General features: G+C 38.3%; 1 protein-coding gene across 1 annotated transcript in view; it reads right to left on the bottom strand.

Moving 5' to 3' along the window:
- Positions 1-5,403: 5,403 nt before the first annotated feature.
- Positions 5,404-16,658, bottom strand: part of UGGT2 (UDP-glucose glycoprotein glucosyltransferase 2) — a 204,828-nt gene continuing 193,573 nt past the window's right edge. Inside the window, exons 38-39 of the mRNA XM_040487223.1 lie at positions 13,603-13,729; positions 5,404-5,977 (exon numbers count right to left, since the gene is read on the bottom strand). Of these exons, the coding sequence (XP_040343157.1) occupies positions 5,955-5,977; positions 13,603-13,729 (150 nt within the window). The 3' untranslated portion in view covers positions 5,404-5,954. The remainder of the gene's footprint in view (positions 5,978-13,602; positions 13,730-16,658) is intronic.

The raw sequence follows: 16,658 nt of genomic DNA, 5'->3' as shown, positions 1-16,658 counted from the left end.
TTATTTTCTTGCTTTCGCTTCATTTTTAGTCTTTTGGAGAAGTCTCTCTTCCAACTTCGCCTGACATGTAGTCTGTGACCGGGGTGACCAAAGGGCTCCTCCTTCATGTTCAGGTGAAGGAAAGTCAGAGCACAAAACAGAAATAGCTAAAACTTCTTACCCCAAAAGTCCTAGAACAGCTAGGCCTTAAAGTGGACAGTTCTTCAGGTTCAATACTGTTAAAATCTAATAAATTGGCTTGGTTGGAAGACTTTTATACTTAATTTGCACATTTCTGTTAAAGTCGTAAAACAGGGTTTGCAGTGCGGTCTCAGATTTCCAACTACAGACCCACACAGCTTTCTTCTCAAGTCTCCTGCATATCCTCAAAGACTAGAGTACTTAGGACTTTCCCAAAAAGCACAGTTTCCAAATTCTTGCTAATAATCCTGCTGTCTTTGCAATCTATGAGCCATCAGTCTGAAGATCATGAAAATATCAACAGATGTGACAGCTGGCAGGAAAACAAGAAGAGGAAGGGAAGATCCATTTTCTCTTCCCAGATCCTCAGGGTTTTTCTCGGTGTGAAAGATGCTTCAAAGATAGCAAAGGATAACTCTTCTAACAAAACATTTCACTGTATTTTCTTAGGATTATATTAATTCTATCACCTGTTGCAGTGTTTGGCTTCTTGCGAGAATTTAATGCATTTTATTACCTCAAGTTACTAAGACCTCATGAGTGGAAATTGTACAATTTTTGTGCAAACAAAATAGCATCTCTTCCACCTGGATCCACTCTGGTTATGCTAACATGCAAGGAGGGCCTTGTAAGATGTGGTCTTTACACCTGGGGAAGTTTATTATGGCTGCTGTGCAGTGGAGAAAAATGGCACCAAATCCCAGAGAATCCTACTTGTCCTGGTATCCGTGAGCTGTTACCTGCTAGACCAAGTGCTGCAGAAGACTTAGATTAAATAGGACTGTCAGAAAAATAAAAATAAAAAAAATAAATAGGACTGTCAGGAAGCCGTGCAGGCAGAAAGATACGGAGCAATCCTGGAGAAGTGTTCATGGATGGCAAAGCCCGTCACTGCATTTTAGGACCACAGCACAAAAGCTCTTCCTGTGGTCTGCAAACTCTCCTGCATGACCCTGTCACCCCCTCCCCCTCCCGGCTAGCAGCCGGCTCCCACCTCGAGTTTCGTCCCCCATGTCCCTTCCTTCCTGACACTTCCCCTTCATAACATCTTCATTTGGAGATTTATTGAATGCCATTTGTTCTGGTCTGATAACTTCAAAAGGACACATAGTAGGTACTTAAATAGCTGTTGGATTGGTTCAGGTTATGGAAACTATATTTTGGCCTTCCTCAGATGAAGCCTTTTGGACACATTTTCTGGTAGAAGCAGAGGCAGGTTCAGTGACTTTTGTATGAGAAGGAGTTGGTGCTGCTCTAGATTCTCCTCTATACGATTAGTCATGTTTACTTCAAAATTCCTCTCAGCAAGGTCACTACCGTTCTTCTTTCTTCTCTACCTTCTCCCCAATTTTAAATTAAACATGAAGTTGATCTTTGTCATTCAAACGTTTTGGTTTTGAACCAGTCTTTTAAAATTTAATTTGTATCCCCTTAATTCTTATCAAAAACCTTTAATTCAGGGAGATGTGAAAACATGGGTGGTTTTCTTTTCAAAATTTTATTTAAATTCTAGGTGGTTAACATACAGTGCAGTGTTAGTTTCAGGAGAATTTGGTGATTCATCACTTACCTTCAACACCCAGCGTTCATCACAAGTGCCCTCCTTAGTACCCATTACCATCTAGCCCACCCCCCACCCACCTCCCTCTGGCAACCCTCAGTTTGTTCGCTATCCTTAAGGGTCTCTTGTGGTTTGTTTTCCTCTCTCCCCCACTTCCCATATGTTCATCTGTTTTTTCTTAAATTTGACATAGGAGTGAAATACTGGTCTTTCTCTGACTTACTTTGCTTATTAGCATAATACACTCTAGCTCTATCCATGTTGTTACAAATGGCAAGATTTCATTCTTTTTTGAGGGCTAATATTCTATTGTGTGTGTGTCTTTATCCATTCATCAGTCAGTGGACACTTGGGCTCTCTCCATACTTGGGCTATTGTCAGTAGTGCTGCTATAAACATCAGGGTGCACATGCCCCTTCGAATCTGTGGTTTTGGGTCCTTTGGGTAAATACCTAGTAGTGCAATGGCTGGGTCGTTGCACTAGGGTAGCTCTATTTTTAACTTTTTGAGGAACCTCTACACTGTTTTCCGGAGCGGCTGCACCAGTCTTCATTCACACCAACAGTGCAAGAGGGTTCCCCTTTGTCCACATCCTTGCCAACATCTGTTGTTTCTTGTGTTGTTGATTTTAGCCATTCTGACAGGTGTGAGGTGGTACTTCATCGTGGAAAAACCTTAAAGTGAAATCATATCTGGTAGGAAACAAGCCTGATATAGTTGGGCACGTCCATGTGATCAAAGACAACTTTTAAAATTCAAGTAATTAAGAACTGTAGGGAACAAGATACCTTCCCAAACCTGAAATTTTTAAACAAGGTTGTTTACAGTAACTTTTAAGTCAAGAGGTTCCCCTCTGGAATTTCTCAGAAAATAGAAGTTTGTATTTGATAATCTGAGCTTTATAATACACCATAAAAAGGGAGCAGCTGTCCCATTTCCATGGTCCCTCGGGCTCCAGAGCAGCAGCACGGGCCCCCAGGGATCCCTACGGCAGACCATGCACCCCTGGGCCACAGAGTTGCCTGTGAGTTGAACTCTGGCCATCAGAGCCCTGGACCTCCCTGCCACTCCTCTCACTTTGCCACCAAAGGTAAGATTTTAACAAATCAACTGGTTTTTTGAAAATGAGTGGACCGCCTTAAGTCTACCAAGTCAGAGAAGCAGGCAAGAGGGGACTGGACAGTACCTTAGACTTCATGGTACTGAGCCTCATCAGCATCTTTCCTCTGGAGCCAGGGATCCGAGACCTGTAGAGTCCTTCCGTGAACAGTCTTATTTGTTCTAGTGGGAAGTTAAATGTCACTAACTTCTTTGCTGCTATAGCTCAAAGAAATGTCTCAGCCATGCTTTAGTCACTGAAGGATATTCGGACTTGACATCTACCTACCTTCTGCCTTTAAAATTGTCCTGCTGGGTGCCTGAGTCAGGACCTGGTACGTAGTACATAGGAACAACCATTTCCTTAAGCAACCCCCCCACGCCCTCCACCTTGTGTCGAACTACATGTTTCCTATGAAAGAAAAGCCTGATTTTATTTGTTAGCTCCAAGGCTGAGATGGCGTATGGTGCTTTCTGGAAGTATTCTATTCTCTCTAGAAGCTCCGTTGTCCTCTGAACTTGACAAAGTGACCAAAGGATGGGCACTTCCAAAATCTAACCTTTTGCGCTGGAGCTTCTTAGTGGTGCGAACACCGAGTTGCCTTCAGTCTCAGTCTCATATTCTGGGTTTACTGTATGCCTAAAATGTACAGGTTTTTACAGGATAAGCTCAAAATCTGCCAATTCTTGGATAAACCGTTCAGACAGTTTTCTTAAAGGAGGGGGAAAGAGAAGTGGATTATAACTTCACAGATAGTTCCTTTTCTTCTAGGATTTGATTTTTGTTAAAGTGTGATACAGGGCCTGCACCTGAATTCAGGATCCAGAACGTACACTAAAGCCCCTGGCCTGGGCTACATTTCAGCATTTCCAGCTCAATGGGGCTGGTGGCTTTCTCTGGAAGAGCTGCCCACATGCTCAAGTCAGACCTGAAGGTCAGTTCCCACACTGTGTCCCTGAGGGGGGGGGGGGTGTAGATTTTTGTATGACACAGCAGTCTATAAGCACTTAGCGTAAAGATGAGCCATTTTATCAAAGAATCGCCCCGTAAAGAAGTATCTGTTTAGAAATCTGGATTTTTATTTTATATTTTTTAATTAAAAAAATTTATTTATTCTTGGGGCACCTGGGTGACTCAGTTAAGCATTCAACTCTTGATTTCAGCTCAGGTCATGATCTCATGGTCATGAGATTGAGCCCTGCATCAGGCTCTGTGCTGGACGTGGAGCCTGTTTAGGATTCTCTCTCTCCCTTTCCCTCTGCCCCTCCCCTGCTCAAGTTCTCGCCCTCCCAAAAAAAAAAAAAAAAAAAAAATTACTCTTTTAAGTAGGGTTCATGCCCAATGTGGGGCATGAACTCATGACCCGGAGATCAAGAGTCTCATGCTCTACTGACTGAGCCAGCCAGGCACCCCTTAAATTGAGATTTTTAAATGCAAGCTATCACTCACCTGAAATGAGACTTGTACACTGTGCCCTTCAAATCACAAGATACAAACTAGGAGGGGAGCATCAGGACTTTGTATTAGTCTGTAATTTCAGCTTATACTGCATGAAATATAGAATCTAGCATATGGGAGATGGCAGTTAGTGATAGACATGGGAACTAGTGCCTTTACCTACCCGATCCTTCTCCCCACAAAATTCTTAGACAAGTGAAAACAGAGACTGACAGTGAAAGAAGTGTAGGTACCATCTTACAGTCATTTGGGGATTCTGTCCCGAAAACCACTGCAGACCTCAGGTTAGCTGGGTTGGAGCATCTAACTCACTTGAGCAGATTATAGAGTCTCTTATCTATAAGCTTTACCAAACCATCTAGAATAATCTAGTTCCATCAGGGCAGGCCACACTCCATTTTATCACAGACAAGAACAAGTAACAGAGGCGGGGTGAGCAGGAGAGGGAGAGCCCTTGTGACTTCTAATTAGAAATGAATGAAGCAGCTGGGAACAGGGAGGCTATTTTCAAATACTCTATGGGCTATGCTGCTGAATAGAGAAGGGCTAGACTTGTTCAGTAGAGCTCAAGAAGCAGGAGAAACCACCAGTGGACCGTTCTGGCTCACTGCAGAGCTCAGATGGACCAGCCTGCCTCCTGAAGCAGACAGCTCCCTATTGCCTTGCAAGGGTCCAGGGGGCTTGAGGCTCCACTAGGTGGGACTGCCATGGTGGCTGGGAAGCCCCTCTATTAAACATTTCCCACACCACACTCATCAGGAGTGTGGTGATCTCCTTAAGCAATCATGATTTCCCATTCTCAGCTCAGCCCCACTGAATCAGCTTCTTCAGGGGATGGGATTCACATGACACTGAAGTCTCTTCCATTACTGAGATCCGATTTAGAATAGCTGGATAGTTTTTGAACATTTACTATTCCTATTCATCTATTATTAATACACGGCAGGAAAACAAACTTCATATTCTTAACTTAGTTTCCATTGAAGTGACTACTTTTATACTTCTTTTTTTATACTTATTTTGAAGGCATACAAAGCTCAGTAAGTCCATGAATATAATTTTGTGAAATAAAAACTAGAAACATTAAGAAACTACAAATGCAGCATAGGATGAAAACATCATACTGTTTAAGATAAATGATTACAGTACCACACAACTTTCATTTAAAAATAAGTTATAAATGGGCTTAATTTTTTTATTATTCAGGGGTAACCACAAATCCTTTTTTCTTAGAGGAAAAAAACACAAAACAGCTTTCTTTCATTTTAAATGCACTTTGAGAATAAGCAAATATGGGTGCACAACAAGCTGGAATACACAGACACAGATGGTTTGATAAATCCCCCTGAGAACCAGCTAGTCAGGTATGTTCTTCTACTGGGCTATCTGGCAAAATATCACTTTAATGGGTGAAAACCCAGGGTCTTAAGCAATAAGGAAAAAGAAATAATCTAGTTTTAAATACTCAATGGCCATTTTTTATATAACTTAAACTTATTCAATACAATAACTGCATGTATTTTTAAATATTATTTAAATTGAAGAATATGTCACTAATCTTTAATGAAATTTCCAAAAGCCTTGGCAGTAGTTCCACACTTCCCCAGCAGGTGGCAGATTTCTTGAAATACTTTCGTCGTCTTTCATAAGCCAGTGCTAGAGTTCATCATGTGTCAAAACTGTAGAGGAGGAAAGTTTATTTAGTGATTGAAATCTTAAATATCAAATGAGCTCAAATGTCACCCAAATCATAGGTGCTGGCTGAGGATCCTTTTGTTTGGTTAGTACCTTTTTGCTTCATTATTAGTTGTTTGTACATTACTGTATCATAAGTACTTACATTTTACCACCTAGAAGGGAGCTTTCATGAGTCTATGAGGACAAGGACCATATCTTTGTTATCTCTGTTATCTCTAAAGCCTAGCACACTGTCTGGCAATTTGAAGCCTTGAAAAATACGTATTTATCACTTACTATGCACAAATAGCCTATCACTAATGTAATGGAACAACAAAGAGCAGAAGCCATATATGGTCTCCTTCTGTGATGGGAAGAGAGAGCAGTCAAATACTGATTTAGCTGATACAAATGCGAGGATCAGTGAAGACTATCAGAGACCAAAATGGTTTCTTTTGTATTACTGAGTTGTCACATACTAACTGATTTTAAAACACTGAGAATTCAGGATATTTTCAGGCAGAAATGAATTAAAGTACAATGTAAGTGCGTCCTATTCCACAATTTGAGATGGTAGACTATGTTTCTTCTTCACCAAATTTCACCTGAGACAAAATGTAAAGGGAATAATAATAATGAGCCTAGGGAAGACATTAATTAAGATGTGATTGCCCCCTTCAAAAATAATCAATAGATAAAGTAAAAAAAATTTCCCTGAACAGAGAAAAAAACTAGGTAATAGAAAATATAACCACAGAAATACAAAGGATCCTAAGAGACTACTATGAACAATTATACACCAAAAAAAAACAAACAAAAAAAAAACCCAGGGACAATCTAGAAGACATGAATAAATCCCTAAAAACATACAACTTACCATGAATATACTGTCTCATGAAGAAATAGAATACCTTAACAAACCTGAGACTGAATCAGTAATCAAAACCTCCTGAGAAACAAAAGTCCAGGACCAAAAGGCTTCACTGGTGAATTCTACCAAACATTTAAGGAATAATACCAATCCTTCTTAACTTTTCCAAACAACAGACAAAGAAGGACACACCCGAACTCATTTTATAAGATCAGCATTAACTGGATTCCAAAACCAGAAAAGTGTACTTTATAAGGAAAGAAAATTACAGGCCATTATTCCTGATAAATAAAAATGCAAAAATCCTCAAAATATTAGCAAACTGAATTCAACAATACATTAAAAAGATCACACACCAAGATCAAGTGGGATTTATTCCAGAGATGCAAGGATGGCTCAATATCCACAAATCAATCAACATGATATACATCAACAATATGAAGGATAAAAATCATCTCAATGGATGCAGAAAAAGCATTTGAAAAAACTCAACATCCATTTATGACAAAAACTCACAACTAAGTGGGTATAGAGGGACTGTACCTCAATGTAATAAAGACCATATATGACAAGTCCACAGAAAACAAACATTATATTCAACGGCAAAAAGTTGAAAACTTTTCCTCTCAGATCATGAACAAGAATGCCTACCCTTGCCCCTTTTATTCAATATACTATTAGAAGTACCAGCCATAGCAATTAGGCAAGAAAAGAAAATGCATCCAAGCTGAATAGACATAAACTGTCAGTATTTGAAGATAACATGATATTATATAGAAGAAACCCTAAAGACCACCAAAAAAACTGTTAAAACTATAAATGAGTTCAGTAAAGTGGCAGGACATAAAATCAATATACAGAAATCTGTTCTGTTTTTATACACTGATACCAAACTATAAGAAAGGAAAATTAAGAAAATAATCTATTTACAATTGTATCAAAAAGAATAAAATACTAGGGATAAATTTAACCAAGGAGGTGAAAGACCTATACCCTGAAAACTCTAAGACATTGATGAAGACACAAATAAACAGAAAGATATTCCATGCTCACGGACTGGAAGAATTAATATTGTTAAAATGTCCATACTATCCTAAGCAACCTATAGGTTCAATGCAATCCCTATCAAAATTCCAATATCATTTCTCACAGAAATAGAACAAGCAACTTTAAAACTTATGAAGAACCACAAAAGACACCAAATAGCCAAAGTAACATAGAGAAATGATGAAGCTGGAGGCATCAGGGTCCCTGATTTAAAACTGTATCACAGGAGTGCCTGGGTGGCTCAGTCATTAAGCATCTGACTTCTGCTCAGGTCATGATATCATGGTTCGTAAGTTGGAGGCTTGCTTTGGGTGAGCTCGAGCCCCATTTCAGGTGAGCACAAACTCTGCTTCAGTGAACATGAACACTGCTTTGGGTGAGCCCCACTTCTCTCTGCCCTTTGTGGGAAGATTCTTTCTCCCTCTCCAAAAAAACAAAACAAACAAACAAAACCAAGAAAACTATATCACAAAGCTACAGTAACCAAAACAGTTTGACATAGCCATAAAAACAGATACACAGATCACTGAAACAGAATGATGGGCACTTATGACAAAGAAGCCAAGAATAGGCAATGGGGAAAGTACAATTTCTTCAATAAATAGTGTTGGGAAATCTGGACAGCCACATGCAACAGAATGAAACTTTGCCCCATTCTTACACCAAACACAAAGATTCACTCAAAATGGATTAAAGACTCAAATGTAAGACCTGAAATTATAAACCTCCCAGACAAAAACATAGGCAGTAAGCATCTTGATATCAGTGTTGGCAATAATTTTTTGAATTTGTCATCAAAAGTAAAGATAATAAAAGCAAAAGTAAACAAATGGGACTACATGAAACTAAAAAGCTTCTGCAGATGAAAGAAACTATGTATCTGATTAGGGGGTAATATCCAAAATATATAAAGAACTCATACAACTCAAGAGCAAAAATCTAAACAATCCAATTAAGAAAATGGACAGAGGCTCTGAAGAGACATTTTCCCAAAAAAGATAAATAGGTCAAAATCACTAATCATAGGGAAATGAAAATCAAAACCATAGTTATCATCATGTACCTGTAGAATGGCAATTACCAAAAAGACAATAACAAGAGTTAGCAAGGATGTGGAGGAAAAGGGAACCCTTGTGCACTGTTGATGGGAATGTAAACTGCTGCAGCCACGATGGAAAACATATGGCAGTTCCTCAGAACATTACACAAAAAGAAGGAAATCCTACCCTTTGTACAACATGAATGGACCTTGAGGGCATTATGCTAAATGAATAAGTCAGAGAAAGACAAATACTGTATGATCTCACTTATATAAGGAATCTAAAATAAAACAATACTGAGCTCACACACACACAGAATAGATTAGTGGTTGTCAGAGTGAGGTTGAGGGATGGATAAAATAGGTGAGGGGTCAAAAGGTACAAACTTCTAGTTATAAAATAAGTAATAGGGATGTAATGCACAGCATGGTGATTATAGTTAACAACACTCTATGGTATACTGAAAGTTGCTAAGAGACCTTAAAAGTTCTTATCACAAGGAAAACAAATTTTATAAGTATCTATAATTTCACAATATATACATACAAATAATGAATGTTACATGCTTGAAATGAATATTATAGCTATAATATCTTAATTTAAAAAAAGGAAAAATAAAGAATAATAGGTCATGACCAAGCTGTTTGTTTCTGGAACACAGGAAATTTCAATATTAGTAAATCTATTAATATTGTCTATTATATTAATAAATCAAATATAAAAACCAGGCAGTTGCTTCTATTTTTGTTGAGGATGCGGTTGATAAAATGCAACCCATTCTTGATAAAAACACTTATTAGAACAGGAATCAATGGATATTTCCTCAACATAAATTTTTTAGTCCAAAGCCATTATCTTAACAGGGAAACAGAGAAGGTTGGCCAAACAAAGTGAGAAAAAGAAGCTAATATTTAACATCATATTAGATATATCAACCAAAGAAAAAGCAATGTGAGGTATAACGATTAGAGGAAAAACCATTTTTGTTTGCAGGTAAGATGTATGTAATCCTAGGGGAAAAAATTCAAAAGAACCAGCTGAAATATTACTATAAATAATAGGGGGATTCAGTATGATCATAAAGATTCATAAGCTGAAAACAATAATCTATCACAAGCAAATACCAGTAAGATACACTGTAAGAGAAAATCCCATTTATAATAATAACAAAAAGATGAAATACCTAGGGACAAGCTTGAAAAAGATATGGGTAAGACCTATATGATTAAAATGTTATGATTCTTGACAAACATAAAACTGAAACTGAACATAAAGATACAACATGTTCTTAGGTGCAAAGAACAGTTTTCACAAACACGTCAATACTCCCTAACTTAAGTAATAAATTTAATATAATCTTCCCTCCATCCTCTTCTCTACCCCCCACCAAAAAAGAAAAACCGAAAAATTTCTGGAACTAGATGATTCTAAAGCTTATATGGAAAAATACACAAGAATACCAGGAAAACAACAACAAAATAGTAATGAGGGGAGATGAGCCCTACTCAGTAATAAAACATGCTATAAATCTTCTAATTAAAAAAGTATATAATAGGCACATGTATAGACAGAGATAAATGGAACAGGATAAAAAATGTGCCAAATGAGACAGAAATAATGCAGGAATTTAGTGTATGATAAAGGTGGCAATACAAATCTCTGAAATAAAGACCATCAACTTTTTTCCAGTATTGGACAATAATCCTCTAGAAAAAATGAGCAAAGGATAAAAATAAGCAGTTGAAAAACAGAATTACAAATGTCCCTGAAACATATGACCAGATTCTCAACTCCATTCATGTTACAGGTTGAACTGTGTTTCTCCAAAATTCATATGTTGGAACCCTAACCTGCAGGACTCCAGAATGTGACCTTATTTGGAGATAGTCTTTACAGAAGTAATACAGTTAAAATGACATCATCAGGGTAGACCCTAATCCAACATGACTAGTGTCCTTGTAGGATGAGGAAATCTGCACAGAGACGTATACAGAGAGAAGACAATGTGAAGAGACGCAGCGAGAAAGTGGCTACCTACAAGTCAAGAGAAGGCCTGGGACAGATCCTCCCTCACTGCCCTCAGGAAGGAACCAACTCTAAAGACACTTTGATCTTGGACTTCAAGCTTCTAGAACAGTGAGACAAAAAATTTCTTCTGTTTGAGTCAGCTACTTTGTGGTACTGTGTTAGAGCACCCCCAGAAAACTAATACAGCTTATAATAAGAGAAATGCAAAAGTTATAAAACAAGGCCTACTATAGCCTTAAAAATGATTGCCTCTTTGTGTTTGAGTAAAAGAGGTCTTCCAATTTTATTCTTTCTATATATAGTACTTCCATGTTGTTTTCATGTTTATAACAGACTTACATTTGTAATTCAAAATTAAGTAAAAAATCCAAAAATCTTTTGTAAAACTTATTTTTACACATTCATAGGTATGTATACAAACATGCCATTTTTATTTAAGATGGGGCCAGTTACAAATATTACTATATTTTTAACTTAAAATATGCTATCCACAAAATACATTTATCTCAATTCTCTTGAAAGACTACAATATTTCTTTGTATGTATTGACATTTATATAATCAATCTTCTATTAATGGATCAATTATTTCTATCTCATTATTAAAAACAATGGCATAACATGTGTACATATTTCTCTTATTTATTTATTTATTTATTTATTAGAAAGAGAGTGCGTGCGCGCACATGAGTAGAGGAGGGGCAGAGAGAGAGGGAGAGAGAGAATCCCAAGCAGGCTCCACACCGTCAGCACACAGCCCAATGCGGGGCTCAAACTCGCCAACTGTGAGATCATGACCTGAGCTGAAATCAGGAGTCAGATGCTTAACCGACGAAGCCACCCAGATGCCCCTCACTTCTCTTTTTAAATGTAAACCTGACACACATATTTTAGTTTTTATACACATTGTAAAATTTCCTTAATTTATACAGCTGCTGTATGTATGAGCATATGAGTGCTCACTTGTCAGTAACTTCACTAACTCTGGCTATTATTAATCCTTTAACTCTCTCCAATTTGGGAAGAGAAACATTTCATCCGTATGTCCTGTGCATTAAAAAATTTTGAGGTAATTGTGTAAAATTTCTTTTCTGTCTTCTTTTCCCCACCCCTTTCTCCCCTGTTTTCTGCCTTCTTCAACTCCCTTTTAAAACAGTTGTATCACACCACTTACAGAATCTTCTTCTGAATTGAAATGGTGTCTTCAAATTATTTAAGTTATTAATTAAAAATAGGGGCACCTGGGTGGCTCAGTTGGTTAAGCATCTGACTCTTGATTTCAGCTCAGGTCATGATCTCACAGTGCGTGAGATGGGGTCCCCCACTGGGCTTGGGGTTCTCTCTCTCTCTGTCTCTCTCTTTCTCTCAGCCCCTCCCCTATGCCCTTTCTCTCTCAAAATAAATAAACAGTAGAAAAATAAATTCATTAACAAAACATGGATGTGTTTTAAATACTCAACCTCTCAGAAAATAACTGCATTGGTTTTGTTAAAGAATACAAAAAGATGAAACACAATTTCATGCTTATGTGAGAAAGTTTATATATAATATTTTTTTAAGTTTATTTATTTTGAGAAAGAGTGCAAGGGTGCACACGCATGTGCTTGCGCAAGTGAATGAGTGGGGGAAGGGCAGAGAGTGAGAGTGGGAGAGAGAGAGAGAGTGAGAGAGAGAGAGAGAGGGAGAGAGAGAGAGAGAATATCCCAAGCAGGCTCCACACTGCCAGCACTGAGACTGATGCAGGGCTTCAACCCACAAACTGTGAGATCATGACCTGAAATCAAGAGTCAGACACTCAACCAACTGAGCCACCCAGGCGCCCTTATGTATAACATTTGTATGTTTATATTTAACATTTCAGCTTCTAAAAAAAATAAAGCTGAGGGAAATAAGAATATTATTCTGAACCACTGGGAAGAATTACTGTTGAGGATTAATACAACCTGTTTGAAAGTCTCTAACACTGGAGCTCAGTGCTATTTTTAAAAAAGAGTAAAGAAAAATTGAGAGAACTAGGCACTAATGAGGAAAGAGAATTAGGAGGCAATCAAGAAGTTTACAGCAGCTTTAACAGAATATTCAACACTTACTTGTTGAAGGTTTATGTAGAGTGATGAAATGCCTAGGTAACCACATTTTAATCTTAGAAATGGAAGCAAATCTAGTCCAAGTCACCCTCCAGCCCTGAGGAGGCTACTAGAACCAGGAACACATGGGAAATCCATATTCCACATGGGATTAATTCGGGAGATAGGAGGTAATATTTCTAGGTTCCATATAAGTCTTTCACTAAACTTTAGGGCTTGGATTTTCATATTTAGGACATTTGGTGTAATCCTAAAGACAAGCATGTTTTCTACTTTTATTTTCTACCTCTTGTGTCAGAAGGCTAATGCTTTGGCACCCATTTATGTGGTGATATGAACTGAAATTACATCCATGGGGGAATCGATTCTCTATCCATGTTTTAAATTTGTGAGTTTAAGTCCACATAAAATGAAGTTCTTAATAATGTCACAAATTTTCTGAAAGAAATTCTGACCTGATCATTTACTAAATTCACCAAGAAATGAGTTTGTAATCTATTTTAATTTCACTTCAGGCAACACATGATTCAGACACCACCATAGAATGATGACTTACTTGCATTTTTCTTCTTGTTTTCTAGGTGTTCTAACAGTTGTCGTATCTCAGTGTCATACTCCACCCATTCTGGGACAATCCTGGCAGCAGCTTTTAGCTTAGGTTCTTTTGTTTTGGGATTATTGCACTAAAAGTTTAAATAAAATTTGGTTAATGAAAAATGACTTTCCTTGTATGTTAATTATGCTTCATTTAAGGAAGGAAGGGTAGGAGGGAGGGAGGGAGGGATAGAGGATGAACAGATCATTGTCCAGGAAAAAAGGAAATACTTGAGAACATTACTATGTCACTACAGCATACAAAATGAATTTTATAAAAAGCAGAGCCCTAAGTACTAAATATTTAAATCGCTAACAAATAAAAGTACATAGTTTAATAGGGAAGGGATCAAGCGAAATGACAAATGATAGTTTATGTAAGCAGTAAGTATTTAATGCAAATACCTCAATCAGAAATTTAAACAAAAATTGTTTAAAAACATTCTTATGGTTAACAAGGAGTCTGTCAAACACTTCTCCAAAATGTTTTGGCAAAAGATCTAATTACATGATTATTTTGTAAAAGAACATAGTAGACTATATTAATAAGTATTCTCTTATCTTTCTTTGGACTAAAATCTGGTTTATATACTTGTGTTTTCCACAGACAAATATTGTTAGCCTTTAGAAATTCCTTGAGTTTGTTTAGCAAAAGCATTCCCTCCCCTTTATATGCTTCTGTTCTAATTAGCAACTGTGGCGATATTAAAAATCAGTTAACTGGAACTCATGTGTCAAAATACTGATAGGGTGAAATTCACAGGAGTTTATAAATCTCATGTCTAAACATATTAACTAGTCTCATTTATAAATCTCATGTCTAAACATATTAACTAGATACAGTGGAATAATGATGGGTACAGATCCTCAGTCCTCATGGTTCCAACTCTTTGCTTACTGGTAGTAAGACCCATACATTTCAGTTAACTGTGTGTGTGTGGCGGGGGGGGGGGGGGGGGGAGATCTTAGCTTCATCACAAGGGAGGAAGCTGAAATAAGATAATCTCTATGCTTCCACTGATATCTGACCGATGTAAACGACTCAGCAAGCAGTTGGTCCTATTATGGGGTTTCTTGGGAAATTAAGAGGTCAAAAGGCAAAGTGAACAGGAAAAGGATCTGATTCTGGATGTATGTGACGGTACAGCTGACAAGATGCTAATGTGCTGGATGTGAGGTGTGAGGAGAGAGGTCAAAGATGACCCCAGAGTGTGGGGCTTGAGCGACATGAAGAATGGAGATGCCATTGACCAAGACATGAAGGACTATGGGAGGAGGACAAATGTCACAAAGTTCCAGAAGCATCCCATTTGCTCTTTACAAGACATTAATAGAGAACACGTCTTGAGCTCACTTTCATGCGACGTCTTGTAGTTGCCGCAACTTGCTTTCTCCCTAATTCCTTATGGGAGAGCTACTGGTTATGTACGAGCCATGAGCCTATTGTCTTTTTTGTTTTTTTATGTTTATTTATTTTTGGGAGAAAGGGAGAGACAGAGCGTGAGCAGGGGAGGGGCAGAGAGAGAGGGAGACACAGAATCCGAAGCAGGTTCCAGGCTCCCAGCTGTCAGCACAGAGCCCGATGCGGGGCTCAAACTCACAAACTGCGAGATCATGACCTGAGCCGAAGTCGGACGCTCAACCAACTGAGCCACCCAGGCGCCCCGAGCCTGTTGTCTTAATCCCTTCCTCATCAAATATTTTCACTTCATTCCATTGTGGATTTTTTCCTATAGTAATATATTCCTGAAGTAAGTGGGAAAAGGAGATTTTCTCTGCAGAAATTAACCTTACAGGCATTATGTTCTATAAAGTAAAGATAATGGAACTATTTCCATTTTAATCCTGTCAGAAACTGCTAAAATACTGTGTTTCCCTTAGTTTTCTGTCTTACAATCCCCCCCCTACAATCTATATTGGTGGTGCTTACATGGGTTGTCATGCCCCCCAGGGGAGCTTTGGCAAGGTCTGGACACATTTTTGGGTGTCATGACTGGGGGGTGGTGGGGCACTACTGCCATCTAGTGGGTAAAGCCAGAGATGCTGCTAAACGTGCTCTAGGGCCCAGGACAGCCCCCCACAATTATGAATTACATGGTCTCAAATGTCAATAATGCCCAGGTTGACTGAAACAGAGCCGAGATGGTACCATGATATTCATAAATGCTCTCATCCTCACCTTTGATGCCATTAATCATGCTTTTTCCTCTTCATTAGGCCATTTCCTTGGGGTTTGTCTGCATTCCCTTAACTTTTTTCCCCAAGAAATTGGCCCAAATTAGCATGTTCTCTCATTTTTAAGTGTTTCTGTGGGAGGGATGGCTATCTGTCCACGAAAATTTATGCCATCTTTTTTCTCTGTAGACCTATCACTAAGTAGCAGCTGCCCATCTGGGAATGACATTTCTTAGCTCCCCTTACATCTAAATGTGGCCCCACAACCAATCCACCAAGGGGCCGCAGCTTTTAGGAGTCAGGAAGCATTCCTCATACTCTTTTTCTCCCCTCCAGATCAACACTACCCAACAGAAATATGATGGAATTTTAAATTTTCTTGTAGCCACATATAAAAGTATAAATGGAACAGGTGAAATAAACATATAAATATATCAAAAACACCATCAGTCAATATGTAATAAATATAAATATTATTTACATTTTTATATTCTTTTTATTGTGCTGAGTCTTCAAAATCTAGTGTGTATTTTATACTTTACAGCACATCTCAATTCAGATCAGCAATATTTAAAAACAATTTTTTCTTTCTAGCGTTTATTTATTTTTGAGACAGATGAGAGACAGAGCATGAATGAGGGGAGGGTCAGAGAGAGAGGGAGACACAGAATCCGAAAGAGGCTCCAGGCTCCGAACTGTCAGCACAGAGCCCGACGCGGGGCTTGAACTCATGAACCACGAGATCATGACCTGAGCCGAAGTTGGACACTTAACCGACTGAGCCACCCAGGCACCCCAGATCAGCAATATTTTTAAGTGCTCAATGGCCACATGTGGCAAGTG

The sequence above is a fragment of the Herpailurus yagouaroundi genome, unplaced genomic scaffold, assembly GCF_014898765.1.
Source record: "Herpailurus yagouaroundi ecotype Mexico unplaced genomic scaffold, PumYag 164, whole genome shotgun sequence".
Classification (NCBI taxonomy): domain Eukaryota; kingdom Metazoa; phylum Chordata; class Mammalia; order Carnivora; family Felidae; genus Herpailurus; species Herpailurus yagouaroundi.
Note: the sequence above shows the minus strand (reverse complement) of the source record. Positions and strands in the feature narration are given on the sequence as shown.